Source organism: Penicillium taxi, assembly GCF_028828555.1.
Source record: "Penicillium taxi strain IBT 34144 chromosome Unknown utg000002l_segment0_segment0, whole genome shotgun sequence".
NCBI classification, from domain to species: Eukaryota; Fungi; Ascomycota; class Eurotiomycetes; order Eurotiales; family Aspergillaceae; genus Penicillium; species Penicillium taxi.
Genome location: NW_026643204.1, coordinates 865,200 through 881,377, shown reverse-complemented (window position 1 = coordinate 881,377; position 16,178 = coordinate 865,200). Strand labels below are relative to the sequence as shown.

The window sequence follows — 16,178 nt, the reverse complement described above, 5'->3', positions numbered from 1 at the left end:
AAGGTCTTTTCAACATTGTTTGTTTGACTTTCTACTAAAAGAAGCTGGTTGACGAATTAACGTTCCTAAAATGGCTGGACGAGCGATGATATTGGCCTTGATTGGTTGGAAAAGCATTTTATTCCAAATGTTAGGGCAAGAAAAGAAAAATATTGTCTTCCAGTATTAGATGATCACAGTAGCCATATTACCCCTGAATTTGACCAGCTATGCCAGAAACATGATATAGATTCTATTTGTTTGCCTCCGCATGCATCGCATCTTTTATCACCAATTGATATGGGCTGTTTCGCGGATTTGAAACGTTTATATGGAGAGAGGATGGCAGGATATGGGCCTCGGCATCGATCTAAAAACAAGATTTCCTAGAAATATTTCCTAATACAAGATATGATGCGTTCAAGAGACTGCCATTAGAAGCAGCTTTGTAGCTACAGGATGAGTGCCTTTAAATCTAAATCATCTGTTAGAAATTTTGGACATTCAGCTTGAATCTCTGGCCGTTCTAGATCCACCACCAAATCGACTATTGTCATCTGGCAGCGACCCTAACTGTCTCTGGACGCTAAAAAAGCTTACAAAATCAAAACTTCGGATCGTGTCTAGAATCTTCCTCTTCTAGACCTTCTTCCGATTTACCCTCTTCGCCTACAACGAGAGACATTCAGAAGTATTATGATCGGACGATTCGAACAGCTCATCATCTCAATTTCCTGCATGATCGATATAGTCATTTAGAAAAAGTGAACAAAAAACAGACCAAAAATCGGGCAGTATATAAGAAACAGACTACTTAGGTGCCCATAAAGATGGTCTAGAAAGGTTGGAAGATATTTATAAAGTGGTAGATGAAGTGGTAGAAATATATATCTGACATAGAAGCTTGTGGAGTAGCGGTGGTTTAGCCCTTGCTCCAAAACTACCTATTGATACGGGGAACAGGGACGTCCTAGCTAGTCTGCGAACCTAGCTAAATCATGGAGTATGGTAGATGCAGCCAGAGTCCGTCATCTAGGGGCTATGTGGGAGAAAGGAAGGAGAACCAGGGGGTAGCTCAAGAAGGTAAAGGTAGTCTGATGGTCTCATATCTCAACTGAATGCTTAAATACACAATCTCCACTAATGTCATGTGACCTAGTCCCCCACTACACTATCTACTACTATTCGGCGTTAGATAACCTGTTCTGGATGTGATAAGTACCAAGAGATATCATATGGATACTAAATGCCGTGATAGAGTTGTTTAGCCAAATTTAATTTATTTTGTGCTCTAAAATCGCAGTTAAAAATCGCAGTATTTTGGAATCCTGTAATCACGTTACTCCGTACTCCGCATCTAAGATAAACAGTTATCCGCGAAAAAGAAAGAATCGGGGATGTCGGTTAATAGATTGATGATGTCATCTGAATATACTCCTACTAGTTACTACCTATGATCTAAAATAAATCAGAGTCCGGACTTGGCAGTGGACAGGATCTTTAATAATAGGGATGATTGGCGTAAATTGTGAAGATCGGTAAGCTCTAGCGTACGTAATCATACGACCGAGGTTCCTTTTTGACTCTCGGCTTGCAACGGAGGTTTGGACTTGTACTGTGTACTTTATATGACCCACCTAGGTACCAAGGTGAGAATGAATCTGATTATCTGATTTGGAAATAACTCAGACCTTGAAGAATGACCAGTGTGACAATGTAAAAATACCAAGAAAGGCCAAGGCTATGAATTTGAAAGAAGTGATATTTGTTCAATAGTGACGTCTTGGCCGAGACTGTACTTTCCCCCTTTGTCTCCTTTTTCCCTTTTTTTTGTAGAGCCAAGAAATGCCCAGATACGGAGTATGGGAATCTCAATCCTTATTATTGCGGGGGTGACTCTGCATGTATCCACTTTTGAGATTCACTTGATCGACGCTTTTGGCCACAAGAATGCTCTCAGTGTACTCCGTACTCTCCAAATCTCACATATAAAGCTACCCTGATCTGACCCATGGTTCCTCTTTCCTACTAAACCTCTTTCCCTAGTAAGCTGTCACTTGACTACTATTTTCTATTCACATCAGCCATCTTCCATCTCCATCTCCCTCACTCGAAACTACTTTACTTTCTCCCCTCCACAGCAACTTCAGTCATCACTTAATTTTCATATCGACTCCAAATTGAACTGAATAATGGATTCCAAGGCCCCCGCTCAGAGTTTCCTTGTCCTCTCGGCCCCCAGCTTGGCTCCATATGACCCTACAATTGCTGCCAACAAGTTCCTGGTCTTGTCGCCCACTGAGTTTGGTCCTGACGCTCGTGTCTTCGAGGAGGCCATAACTGAATCCAACATCGTCGACCAGGACCTTGAGCTGCACCGCTCGAACAGCAATTCTTCTGCCTCAAGCCTGTCCACTGTGAGCACCATCACTGACACTCTGCCCAATGAGTTCCTCTACCTGGGCCACGGCAAGCCCAAGACTGGGCAGTAATTGCCTCGGCTCAACTACATTATGATTACTTCTCTTCTATTTCGATATCCACAAGCTTTATGACGACATCAGCGACCTCATTTCTCGAACTCATTTCGTTTCTTTACCTTTATGAATCCGACACACCCCATCTCCCCCTTTGATTTTCACATTTGGTTTCTTCTGGACTTTGTAATTCTGGAACTGAGAACTGGGGAATGAGAAACCCACTGGCCATACAAAATATGGACAGCAAACAGGGATAACAGCGTTATCTCACCTATGCAATGAATCTAGTTGCATTTGAAACTTGCCTTTTTTAAGATCTAGATTTAAATTATCCGTAAAGTACTCCTGTAATCAGTAGTCACTGCGGGGAAATTGATAAGTCACATTTAGTTCAGGATAAGCCCGCGCGTCGACACATACTTCTGCAGATGATAAGATATCCAATTTAGGGAGGACTTCCCCCATACCTGCCAAGTTGTGCCAAGGTTTGGGTGATCTCCGCCAAGATGTTGATATGAGATATAACCGTCTTGGCTGTGAGGCTGGGAATCTGGGCGTTGCACGGCAAAGGTCAGCTGGAGTTGCTATACAAGAAAGGAGTCAGGGATCTTCAAGACCAAGACCCTTAGCGTGTGGCAACCTTCAGGACTGCCAAATCTCCTGCTTGGTAGCTTTATGCATAATCCTTCATCTCGCAGAGTACTTCGTTTTCCCTGGGCTCACCCCCTTTCATCTTGGCATATGCTACACGCTGACCTTTTTCTACCTGGGATTGGTCAGTAGCATAGTTGATGGATATCTGGCCTCATCTGGAGTAGTTCAGGCCCAGCTGTGATCTGTATCTGAGATGACGAATTCAGGATTGAACACCCCACTTTGAAGATCTGAATTGCTAGCTGACGTAGTACAGAGTACATAGTTATGCTATTTTGATTTATCTTTTCTCGGTTAAATACGCCATATCTCCATCCAATTGCATTAATGCTCCTTTTTGGCTTTTTACATGATTATGCTTATCTCCGTAAGCTAGTCTTCGGTCGAACGGCTCTATGATCTCGGGATGTACACTGTACTTATCCTCTTTAATGTGAGCTGTGTCTTTTTTAGAAATTCAATTTGGGCCGAGTCTCACCAGGGTAGTTACAGATGTGTTTGGCATCCGATTTGTATGTTGAACGTCATAAACACAAGACCCTGTTTACTTTAAGACCGCTTACGGTCGGCAGACTTATGCCTTGGTAGTTTCAGAATGATCTAAATACTGCTTAGTGTGTCTATGTACGGAGGACTTTGGATTTGACTACAATTGTTATCTTTAGCTATGTAGATTCTACAGATGTTCAGTCAATGGGCTCTAGGGCTGTGGAATCCTATGAACTGTCTAGGTATCGCTGAATGTAAAAGTGAGGTGAAGTGCCGAAGTGAATGTGTGTTTAAAGTGAAAATGAAGTGAGAATCACCTAGTATGGCATACAACAATAATCGATCCACCCAACTTCAATGCCCAGGCGTAATATTTTCTCTCCTATTTTCCAATGCCTGGGTTCTCTATCATTAGGAGGCAATAAGATTTGTTACCTATGTATCCCCCAGAGAGTTGCCGATGAGCATCCATAATCCGTAACCCAGACTTTTTTACTCTTGCTTTTAGCTTAACGGGCACTCAATGTCACTATCACCGTCACTCTCAATTTCATCTGATTCTTATTCGACCTTTGAAAGTTGGAAGCAAATGCCGAAGACCTGGAACCTCCCACATGCATCCCTATAAGCAATAAGTACTCGCCACTCCCAGCTCTTCTTCCTCCTACAACAATTTTCCACCTTTAATCCCCCATCAACATCCTCCACCCAGTTACTAACTGCTTCTTTGATCACTTAACCTTTCCCAGGTTCTACGACAACCTTCACTTATTAACTTCGATGAGCAGACGTTTAATTGGCGATCACGTGGTGGTGCGTGCGTTGTGAGTCGTCATTACCTGAAATGGCAGAAGAGGTTGTACAACCATCTTCACGCATCGAAGGAAGTCGATGACCAAGTCGATGATCAGTCATCCCGGTCCTGAGGTTCATCTTTACACATCAATTTCCTTCAATGAGCAACCAGTACTCCCATTTAATAAGTTATCATGTGGCTTTTACGGTGCGTGCCATCATGACCTGAAATGGCAAAAGAGGTTCTACAATCATCACTGAAACAGCAACCGCAACCATGGAATAAAATCCCTAGTCATATTGTATTATTGGGTCACGTGGTACGTGCGTTTAGTACGTCCAGATGTCATCATATTTGAAGGCATTGTGTTGGATGCTGTGGCACCAGCAGGATTCTACAACATTCCACCGAAACCTTCATTTGGTGTCAATCAAGTGACACCCAAATCAGTGTCTTCTGACCTTGAGAAGACCAAGTTGTTCAGTTCGCCCCAAAATGACAGATTCCATACACCATGCCATGGTGCTTGTATCTTGACGAAATTTGAGATACCTTCCAAGGTGTGGTTGGGTCCGATGGGGAATGAACTCAAGTGAGAGTGAAGCAAAGGAATATATGGGGTTTAGTAACATCGAACGAGGTGAAAGTTATATGGGAGCTCGGCGGTTTGGTTGTCAGAAAGCCTCGCCAACATGACGAAGTGTTCGGCTAGTGAGAAACAACACGCCCGATAGCGATCGGAACACGGCGCATGGCATAAGACTACAGTGCCAATGCCACCAACCGGGCCTGGTTTACTCGTTAGAATAGGCCATGTAACGAAACCAGAAGATGATATCTCCACCAGACTTTGCAGACATAATGTCTTGGTGTTGTTTTTCCTGTACCACAGGTGAGCCTGCAGCAGGTGCACCAATCTGGGGAGAATATTTGCCATCTGTCCTGGGCTGGAAAAAAAGCGCACTTACTCTCTTCAAATCATCTTGTCTTCTTTGCCTGGGGGATGATGTTAGATGGCCCCCGTGGCATTGTAATAGGCTTAGAGCTCATAGAACTGTATTTAATGGAAAGAAAAAGCAAGAAAAGATTCCATCGATTATCGGAAAGCCGCCGTAGGCCAACTACTAAGTTCCAAAAATGGCGAATTAGGATAACCGACCTGGGAAGTATAAATGGAATAGACTTTGGGATGGACTATAACAGCCGAATAGTGTTGCCGATGAAGATCTAAGATTCCGAACCATAGCATTAAATGAGGGGAAGATAATGAAAGAACTCAATAGAGAGTTCATTGCGAGGCCATACGAAGCTAATTATTGTGTATCTAAAGACTAACCAAGGCCTGGGCTAGGTCTGATTGAGGTTATAACTTCCTGGTCATCTATATTGATAGATAAATAACCCTCATGGCCCTTTGTACCTAGGTCTAAGAATCTTGGACATAATGATGGTAATACCGACGTACTGGGCCTCAACAATCTATACTAAGCTAGAGTATAAAGTGGAGTCTCAATAGCGTGATTAACGGGTACCTGCTGTGGTTTACATTAGAGGAGCTAGAAACACTAGTTTAATAATTAAGTCACCGACAAGTCCCATATATAGGGCAGAGGCATAAAGTTGAGAGATGATGAATGTCGCCGAGGCAATTCCGAATACCCGCTTATTCGGTTGCTTCTGCCGTGTTTCTAGCGCAAAGTTAAGATCCGAGTATCCTGTATTACAGAATACCTACAAAGTAGATTTCCTCCGGTGGGGCTTTCCTTAATCAGTGCCGCCGCTTTAATGAGGGTGCTCACAGTCAGTTTCAAGGAGTAAATTTCAGTCCAGGTTCAGGCTCAGTAAGCTACTCAGCCTCACCACGTGACAAAACGCTAAGACCCAGGTGATGCTCAAGGCGGTAACCCGATTACATAATGGTCACTGATCCGCTCAAGGCGTGCTCAGTTCTACTCAGTGAGTAAAAAGCGGCAAGCACTAAAACAGAAGGGGAAAACCAAGAAATCCTCTACATACACTGTACATAGTTATGGAAGAAACAGAGGTAGGGTTGTTAAGAAAGGGACTCTCACATTCTTTGGGTAGGGTAAGTAATAAATTATGTACTCCAGTACTTCAGTCACGCGATATAACCCTAAGCATGAAACCCGCCACCCTGTTTACCCCTTGCAGATTAACCCCAGATCTCATCTAATATCTTAATCTTTATTTTTCAGTATGTTATTTCATAACAATATTCAAGTAATTGAACATGAAATAAAAAAACATATAATAATTTGAATCGAAGTGGACTGGACCATGGATATCGGGATATCGGGATATTATGAAGAAAGGCAGTACTCAGTCTGTACATACATAGCAACTTACGTTCTCTTTCCTAACTCACCAATTCCGGAGAAACGGAGAATAATAAACCGTTCGAGTCGTGTCTCAGTCGTTTTATTTGTTTCAATTTGGTTTAAATACGGATGACGTTTAAACTACAAGCGGTGTGTCCGTGCCATAATCGCCCTTTCTTATAACCCCCATCTTAGAGGAATTTACCTAGATAAATATAATTCTGGCCCCCATCAGGAATAGTAAACATTATCTATCATGTAGTTATCCTTGTATTCTGGTATCCTGGTAAAAATACACTCCTTACTCTGAGTGATAAATGCGCCCCTCAATCACGTGCCGCGTAATACTATAACGACGCTAGTCCGTGAACGGACCGCCTTACAATTATTCTACAATTCTACAAATCTACAATTTAGCAATTTCCCTAAGTACTTCTACCTCCCTCTCTCCTTGTACTGAGGAGACTCTACTTCTAATCAGAACCTGGATCTTGATTATCAAGAAGAGAAGCCTCCAGAGCTCAAAAGAATCCTTCTATCGCCACTCATCGAAGGTCGCTTCATCCCACCGGCCCGCTTTAGAGCCATCATCCGAGGATCCATCTTCACCTGTCCACCTATCGAGGGGCATACTCTTTTTTTTTTCCTTTCCACACCTTCCTTTCTAGCTGCTTGATTCCTTTCATTTGTCCTCCGTCGGAGTTTCACTTTATCATCACCAACACGCGTTAACTGTGCTGTTCGCGCAGATTAGACAGGGATCAGGATTCACGCCAAAAAGTTTCTAGAACAACAGGCTCACTGCCTGTGAATCCTTTCATCTTACAAACCCCCTTAAACTCTTCCATTACATACCAGATACGCCATACCGTCACCATGGCGACTCCTATCAATATCAACTCGAGACAGTCACCGCCGGGGCAGCAGGCTTCCAATCTAACATCTGCACTTCAGCGGGCAGGTAACGACCGTGTGGGCAGTATATCTCATGCCAGTGGAGGACTCGGCGTATTTAGAGCACCTCCTCCTAGAAAGGACTCGATCGGCGCCGCCACAGCGCAATGGGGAAACGGAACGAAGCCCATTACTATGTCGGGATCTGCCCGCGATAAAGGTCGCCGGGAATCTTTGGCCGGCAGCTTGGTCGGCGGTATGAGCTGGGGTGGTATATCGGTCGGAAGCTGGATTCGTGATGAGTGAGTGGCGCCAATAAATCTTCTTTTCCTCAATTCCTCGCCTCCTCATTGGAACATGCGTCGCGGGGAAATCCTGTGCGCGCTGAGGTTGTCGCACGACATGAAGACTGACCATGAAACTTTCCACCACAGCATCATCATGACTGGCACGTCGCCTTTCACCTTCCAGTCGCCTAGTTTCCACTCGTCATCATATTTGCCGAAGCTAGAGGCCAACTTCATGCGGGACTTTTCCTGCTGCGGTGTGACGTTACCGACGCTCCATGACCTATTACAGCATTACGAAGAAGCTCATGCCACAAAGTCGCCCAACCAAGGCGAACATCGCGCGAGCCAAGGTGATCACCGCGCGGCCTTGGCGGCTGCCGCCATTTCACAGCAACAGAGCCAGCAACATGGCAACCAAGGGCGCGGCTTGCAGAACGATCGGACCCTGGACATGCAGCGTAAGCTGGGTCAAAACACTTCCCTATCCCAGCATGTGGATCTAGACACTATCGACGACATGGAGTTGGACGAGCCCATGGACGACGGGGATGGCACGACTTCTCAGCTGTTCTCACCCCAGTTACGCGAAGGAGGTCAGGGCGGTTTTGGCAACCCCAACCAAGGCCCACAATTAAATCTCGGCATGCTTCCTAGCCGTCAGGGCTTCAACTCTCCTTCTCAACCAGGTACCCCGATTGGATCTGGACGTCCTCTTTCCCTGCAGAATAACCCAACCGTTTCTTCCGTCAACACTCCCACGTTAATGGCCAACCCACTACAAACATCTCAGTTCCGAAATACTCCTGATTCGTCAGGTCCTGGAACGCCAGCTGAAATTGATGAGAGCGTCGTAGGCGGATTTGGCGACCTCACTATGCAGAATAACGTCATGGGCCAGAATCAGGGTCAGTACGGACGTTTCGCCGGAAATAATGATATGGTCGATCTCTGCATCGACGAGCCAGCCAAGAGACTGTTCAGTCCAAATGGAGGCATGGGCACCCCGAACGCCCATTTCAAGCTCAGCGGAGCCCAATATGGCCCTAACAGTGACATTGCGAGACGGATCCGTGAACAGCAGCTTCTTGCTGGAGTTCCCGATACTACAACCATTCTACCCAACGAGGAGCCAAAGCCATTCCGATGCCCGGTTATTGGTTGTGAGAAGGCTTATAAGAATCAGAACGGTCTGAAATATCACAAAGCTGTGAGTATTCAATGATTATCAGATATGAACTCGGATCTAACATTCCCCTCCCTTCCCACAGCACGGCCACAATAATCAACAGCTACATGACAATGCAGATGGAACATTTTCTATCGTCAACCCAGAGACATCGGCCCCATACCCCGGCACCCTCGGCATGGAGAAAGAAAAGCCGTATCGCTGTGAAGTGTGCGGCAAGCGGTACAAAAACCTCAACGGTCTGAAATATCACAAATCACACTCACCGCCCTGCAACCCAGACTTCCAACTGGGTCGAGGTTTGAACCTCGGCGGTGGTGTGATGCAAGGCCAGAATATCAATGTGGCAGGAGCTGGACTCCCCGGAATAGGCGAGGAGGGCCTAATGTAATTCCAACTTGTTCAAGCATAATAACGCACAAATGGCCCTCCTGAATATGATATCTGGATCTGGATCTGGATCCTTTCTCCAGGTTATCTATGAAACTTCTCACATGATGACACGACCGGTGGAGTTTTGATCCTTTGTTTCTTTTGCTCTGTGGATCTTGTCCTGTTTCTTTGTTTTGCTTTTGTCTCGCTCGATATCCCCACTCGCCGTTCCCAGTTCCTGAGCCCCTCTCCCCCGTATTGGGGGACATGGTAATAGAGCTACTACCTGAGTGACCCTCAAGATGTCTACAAGATCTAGAAGATTTTGTCTGTTACCTTTCTACCATGTTTCTTCATATGTCTTACATGTGGAAATGATCAAGGATAATTGTTTTGATATCTTGTGCGATCTTTCCTGATGTTTCCTTCCTCTTCATGAATGCGTTCTGCACGGGCTGGCTTTCTTTGGATATTGATCTTTTTTATTCTTCTTTTTTCTCTTTCTTATTTGCTTGGATTTCGATTTCGATTTTGGTTTCGATCTCTCTTCTCTATCTAACCCGCAATACGGGTTGAATTCTATCTACACCCCCCTCTTGCGACCTTGTGATTTATTCAATCTTGATGCTTGGAATTTGTTGACAAATATCTACGGGAGCTTGTACGGGGCTTGTGGTGATTTACTGCATGTTCGCTTCTCATCCCTGAGGCGGGATTAGAACTGCAACGACAAAAAAAAAGTGTGGTTCTTCGGCGTCGGATCGTGTAGATAAATGGTTTTGATACATTTTGGCTTCTTTTCGTATTATCTTAGCTATTTTTTACAATCTTGCCAACTTTTCTCCACTTCTCTAGTAATAACATAGTCCTCCGCTGTTTTCTCGTACGTCTTTTCTAAACCTGGCAAATTTGGATTATTTTCATTTTTGGGTGAATCCAATTACCATTTCATTCTAGCCCGTTCCTCGCAGTTAGCGCCATGGACCTGCGAAAGGGCCCAGATTGATTAAAGTCATTAATCAAAGATCAGAATTCAAAACTTGTCTCTCTGGGAAAGCCAAAGGAAAGACGAATTGTGAAATGAAAATAAGAAATAGGAAATAAAAGTCAATATCGCTTGTACCGATCGTTTCAGGAGCATGAGAAAGACGGGAATGTTGATTTTCGTTCGTGCTTTGCGAGGCACTCGATGTAAAAGTTTCAGGAAAGCAAAAAAAAAAAAAAAAAAAAAAGAGAACGAGCTAGTGCAGTTGTGAGTTGAGTCGATGTGATGATGGTGAAGTCGCTTGTTGTCCTGTTTACCACTCAAATTCGCCCTGGCCCTTGTGGAAAAGATATCTGATTTTGTTAATAAGATCCTTTGCGGTCACGGCGATAGACTATTAACTTACTCCCGTCCATTGCTGGTAAGAATACCATCCTTCAGAGTACACTTCCACTTGTTCTTGACACGCTGGACCTTGTCATAGGTGCAAAGCATAACTTGACCATCCGACTCATCCGCATTTTCATTTTCATTGACCAAATCATCTGGGTCATCAAGGTCTGAGTTAATGGCATCTTCGTCTTCCTCCTCAGCACCATCAAACTGCCCAGGGATTCTAGGAGCGTTAGAGATTGCGGAAGAAGTCGACTTGGGGTTAAGAGCGGCAGCTGCACGGCGTGTTGCCGGGGCGGAACTCTTGTGTTCACTCAAAGGGCGGGGAAGACCGCCAGCTTCAAGGCCGAGCATTTGCTGATTGAGATGCTCGCGAAGCAGATGGTCACCCTGGCCATTCTGAGCGGCCTCTCTGCGACGGGCAACCTCAGCCTTCCAGTCGGTCAGAGGGTCATCACCCGCGCCATCAGTCTGACTGGGATGGCCAGGATCTTGCTTAATTCGGTTCTCAGGGGGGTAATACTGGGGGTAAGAGTGTTGTCCCTCCCGGGCACGAGCCTGGATTTGGCTCACAGAGTGTGCTGCGGCAGCTCCAAACTTCTGTTGAATATGGTCTGCAGCACGTTGATGGGCGGTATGGGCTGAATGAGAGTTGGGGGGTATATGATGCATGGTGTTTGTCAAGGGCATTCCAGTACCAGGTTCCATTTTGATGTGCGGCACACCCATTGGTTGTTGGACCGAATGAATGGGAGCCGAGTGGATAGGAGCTGAATGCGACCCTGATACAGAAGGCGCATATTGATGTTGGGATTGTTGTTGAGGGCGAGGTACGTTAGAGGGAACAGTGGATTGAGGAGGGGGAGGTTGTGAGATCTGCGCAGGAGGATCCCAAGGGAACTGGGCAACGTTGAGAGAGGACAGCTTCTTCTGCCAGGTCTATAACGTTGTCAGCGAGGGAACATGGGAATATGGGAACATAATATAATAATATAGTGTGTTTGGACGGACTGATAGACGGTCTGAGCCCACTAAAGCGGGTAGCGGCGGCAAGGTATATAAGAGGACCAAATGCTGGTTCCCCTCATAATCAGCTTCGCCCCCCGCTTTCAGCCCCAGAACCCGTCAAACATGATGCCATCCAAAACACACCAAAAGAGCACTGGTCAGATGAACTTGCCTCACGCAAATCAAGCAGTGTCTTCTGATCAACACCACTTTCCTCAAAATCAACTTGAGAGGAGTCGCAGACCTCCTGAATCACCTTCTCGAACACCGGTCCCTTCAGCGGCAATAAAAGTTAGCCATTGTTTTAACACAAATAGATCTGGGACTGATAAGCTCTGGTATGGTCACAATGGAAAGGGCACATGGGAGCATCTTTGCGACCACATGCGTACGGTAGGGTGGGATGAGATGATACTTACAACAAGCTGGTTGGACATGGTTACAAGAAGCAGGATTGGAGGTTGAGAGGCGTGGAAGTGAAGCTTATCTCAAAGTGCTTGGAATTGATTTGAGATTCACCGGGGCGTTTTGACAACCGAAGGTGACTTGCGTCGCAACGGGGTAGGCCGACCGTTGGAGCGTGGTTGATGATCGCAGCCTCGGAAGAAGCTCAGAGCCTTGGAGATGTGCAGGTTGAACCCAATGATGAAGTGAGGAAGTATTGGATAGCAAGCTGGGAAGGTAAAGAGGTGGGTGGGGTAGGATGCGGATTGCGCGTTGAGTTAGTGAAGGTGGAAGTCTATCTTCTACGGTCGAAATCCTACCTGGTCGCTTAGTCATGTGACATAACCTCACTACAACAATTTAAAAATGATAGTATTCTGAGACTGATTTGAATCACTTCTGAATTTTGCAATCACAGTGAATGGTAGATATATCAGGATTCAGTAATCAGTATCCTACATATCTTAAAGTCTTACTGACAGTTACTGTTCATTCATATAGTTGTACTTTTCTAGTACAATCTGTCAGATTTAAAACTCTCCCTGAACGATCATAAACCAAAATGCCGAAGTCACTGAGTTTTCAACAGTTATAACTTGTGGCAAACATAGTTGAAGGTCCTCATTTGGTTCGTGATTGAGTGCCCAAGTGGGTGCTTCGAATGTTTCAAGGGTTGGTAGTACTTGAACACTGAATATACACCTAAGGCTTCCCAGGTTTACCCTTAAAATGAGAAATTATAATCCAAGGTTGAAATATTCGGGCGAAAGCCATCGAGAATTTGTCGATGTAATCTCCGGCTACTTTTATATTCTATTACGGTTAAAGAGACTAACCAATTAGACAGAGCCGTGAAAAAGGTCCAAATATCCTCTAAATTTGTAAAATGTATGAAAATGCTAATGCTAACCCATATTTTGTTAATGCATAAACAAACCCCCTGGAATAACCTATCCATTGAATCCCAAACTCCGAAAGGAGACGACATATCGCCAGTCATCCCATTCCTTCATTATTCAAATTCCATCAAACTAATGACTTGGATGTGGCCTCTAGCCATGTCCAACTTGGCTCTTCTTTGCTTCGATTTCTGGGCCCTTCTACAACGACCCCGTGTCCAAATAGGAAGAGCCCAAATCCACGTCCATTCCATCAGAATCTCCGTCGCCCTCTAAAAGCTCAGTCGTGAGTTGCTGCTGAGCGGCCTTCTCGGCCTGGCTCTCTCGAACCATCTCTAATTCCGGGCCCTCAATAATGCGACCTTCGGTGTCTGGCAGTTCACAAAGATCCAGCAGTTCCGAACGAGTGAGAGATTTGAAACCTTCAGTTCGAACCACACGGCCCCAATGAGTCAGGCAGAACGAGGCAGCCCGACACATCAACATATGTTCGTTGCTCCGGCGAGATCGCTCCCAGACAATGGCTGCGTTTTCCACGTCAAGCTCGCGGGTCAGCCGGTGCACACATAAAAGACGAAGTTTTGGCATATCGTATAGATTTGACATGACCAGCATGCCGGCCACGTCGTCCACACTCGAGGGATTCTCGGGGAGCCCGCCAATGCTGTCTGTGTACAAGTAGTACAAAAAGGCACGTACTACCGAGTACGGTTCCGGGATATGCATGCACTTCGTGTGATATTCCGCCATATGTGCGTGATAGACACGCTTGAAATGAGGCCATCGAAGGAGCAAAAAGATCATATGGACATTAATGGGATCAGATGTGGATGGGTTAGTCTCCACAAATGTTGGCTGAGATTGGGGTGGTGACTCCGTGGGAGTGTCACTCCTAGAATGAGGATGGTAATCATCACGAAGAGCGGTGATGATGAAATCAGTACCGGATTCGGGATCATCAAAAGCGTATGCGAGATCCATGCCCAGACTACACACTGCGTCGCCAGCAGAATCCGGAGTTTCTCCACATTTACCATTGCCAAGAAAGCCAAATTTCTCGAGGTCGATGGAGAGAACCTCACCCATAGTGTTTTCGTCGGTGTTGGCCGCCACCACGCTTAGATTACAACCTAACAGCCATGATTTAGTGCCTGTTTCGTTCACTGCACAGTAGTGCCATCGGTATCCATAGCTTAAAAATTCAGTCCCGGTGGCTACCCCCTGCCAACGCAAAGAATTGAGGTCTAGAGCGGACAATTTGCAATCCTTCACTCGCACGATATCTGACGGTGTGGTGAAGTCAAGAAGAGCTCCCGATGCATATGCTTGGAAATGCAAGCCAGCAGGTAGTAATGGAACATTTGGACCGGACTGGAACTTCAAGCAAGAGATAGGTCCGGGAGCAAGAGGTTTTCGAATGTTGCGGACAGAGATGTTTGCTGAATTGGCGGTGTAAGTTCCAGAGCGAGGGGAAATCGGCTGCGATGGACTAGAAACGCGGGAAACTTTAAAACGAGAATTAGCTGGACGGAGTCTCGGGTCCAAGGAAAGACCCGTGGACCTACGTGAGGGGGTATTTCCGGCAAATGGTGGATAGTCTTTGAGGTCAAGCCACCAGATATCGGCCGAGCGCTCCAAATTGGGTCCTATTCCTCCAAATATCCAGATACGATTATCCCAAACCCACATGGTGTGATCAAATCGTGAAGTAAATCTCCAGCTGCGAGACCAGGTCCATGTTTGTAAATCAAGGTAAGACAAATCATCGAGGATGTTACTTTCTCCCGTCAAACCACCCACGATAAAGAGTTTATTGTCGTGAACGACAGCAGAATGTCGGGCTCTTCCGCGGGGAGAAACGGATCCACGAATTTCGGGCAAAGTCCAATGGAAAGTTCGGAGATCGAGAATAACGACATCAGCGAGGTGGTCACGGTGTTCATTTTCTCCTCCAAAAACAATCAACTTGTCGCCGTAGAGGGTGGCAGTGTGTCCTGCAAGAAGTCGAGATGTCAGACAAGAGATATCACATAGGGTAGGTGCAAAAGAAAACATACCCATGCGTACACCAGGGATATCACCGAAGTTGTCAACTAACTCCCATTGCATCGAGGTCAAGTCTAATCGGAGGACGTGATTGTAAACTATGACTTCGTTAAAACCATCAAGAAAACAGAAGGTAGATTGAAGAAAGGTGATGCGTAACAGTATCCTCCACGTGGTTGATGGAAATTATCAAATAAAAGGCTTGGAGCAGGCAACAAATCGGATAAATAATAGTTCAGGTACTCACCTTCGTCGGTAAACTGATCAAATCCACCAAATGCATAGATCTGACCCTCGAAATACGTCACTGAAGCACTAAGTAGGCATGCAGGTACATGTCCCGTTGTCGTGTGTTGAGTGGGATGTGTCGCTGTTGCTTGACCATTATCGGGGTTAGCTGGTAGTAGATATGCGTCCTGTTGTTGGTCCATTGGAAGGAAGGAGTGAAAACTCCCAATGGTGGGATTGGAGACGATGATTGAAGATCTAGCTAGCCCAGGAAAGTAGAACTTGAGAGTGGGTCCTAGCGGAACGAGGGGTGGTGGGGAGAAATCATATCACGCAGGAAGAATCAAGGCTGAGTTAATGAATTCAAGAGCCACGTGGGGTATTTGGTCAGTATTATTTGGACATGTAAGACGTAAGTTGCAAGCAAAGAGATAAGAAAGTGGACAAAGACTAGTCAAGACGAGTCGGGGTGCAAGACGATCAAAGCCGAAGTGGGAACATCTCGGCATGTCATGTGCGGCTGCCACTAATCCCAAAATAGTATAGCGTTTCCGTACCTGAGGTAACGGTTGCCCCGGGGATGAAGCTTGATACCGTAAGTAGAATTCTATTTATTCCTGGTTACCCTCCTCCTGCCTCTTTTCCTCTTCACCCAATCTCCATATTCCCTACTCCCTACTTACTACATTGTACTCT

General features: G+C 45.6%; 4 protein-coding genes across 4 annotated transcripts; 2 read left to right on the top strand and 2 right to left on the bottom strand.

Moving 5' to 3' along the window:
• Positions 1 to 2,171: 2,171 nt before the first annotated feature.
• Positions 2,172 to 2,471, top strand: N7495_002261 (uncharacterized protein; the record flags this gene model as incomplete). Its single annotated transcript, XM_057204930.1, has 1 exon — positions 2,172 to 2,471. One exon carries the CDS (start codon positions 2,172 to 2,174, stop codon positions 2,469 to 2,471), a length of 300 nt encoding a protein of 99 aa, XP_057065537.1.
• Positions 2,472 to 7,595: 5,124 nt separating this feature from the next.
• On the top strand, positions 7,596 to 9,498 carry N7495_002260 (zinc-coordinating transcription factor SFP1; the record flags this gene model as incomplete). The annotated part of the gene is made up of 3 exons (XM_057204929.1): positions 7,596 to 7,933; positions 8,066 to 9,128; positions 9,190 to 9,498. Coding segments are annotated over 3 exons (1,710 nt in total), but the record flags the coding sequence as incomplete, so codon positions are not given.
• A 1,279-nt stretch (positions 9,499 to 10,777) lies between these two features.
• Positions 10,778 to 12,302, bottom strand: N7495_002259 (transcription initiation factor IIA large subunit; the record flags this gene model as incomplete). The annotated part of the gene is made up of 5 exons (XM_057204928.1): positions 10,778 to 10,817; positions 10,871 to 11,796; positions 11,869 to 11,963; positions 12,010 to 12,139; positions 12,285 to 12,302. 5 exons carry the CDS (start codon positions 12,300 to 12,302, stop codon positions 10,778 to 10,780), a joined length of 1,209 nt encoding a protein of 402 aa, XP_057065535.1.
• Positions 12,303 to 13,409: 1,107 nt separating this feature from the next.
• N7495_002258 (Kelch motif domain protein) lies at positions 13,410 to 15,685 on the bottom strand (the record flags this gene model as incomplete). The annotated part of the gene is made up of 4 exons (XM_057204927.1): positions 13,410 to 14,713; positions 14,774 to 15,202; positions 15,266 to 15,352; positions 15,502 to 15,685. The coding sequence occupies 4 exons, from the start codon at positions 15,683 to 15,685 to the stop codon at positions 13,410 to 13,412; spliced, it is 2,004 nt and encodes a 667-aa protein (XP_057065534.1).
• Between the last annotated feature and the right edge of the window lie 493 nt (positions 15,686 to 16,178).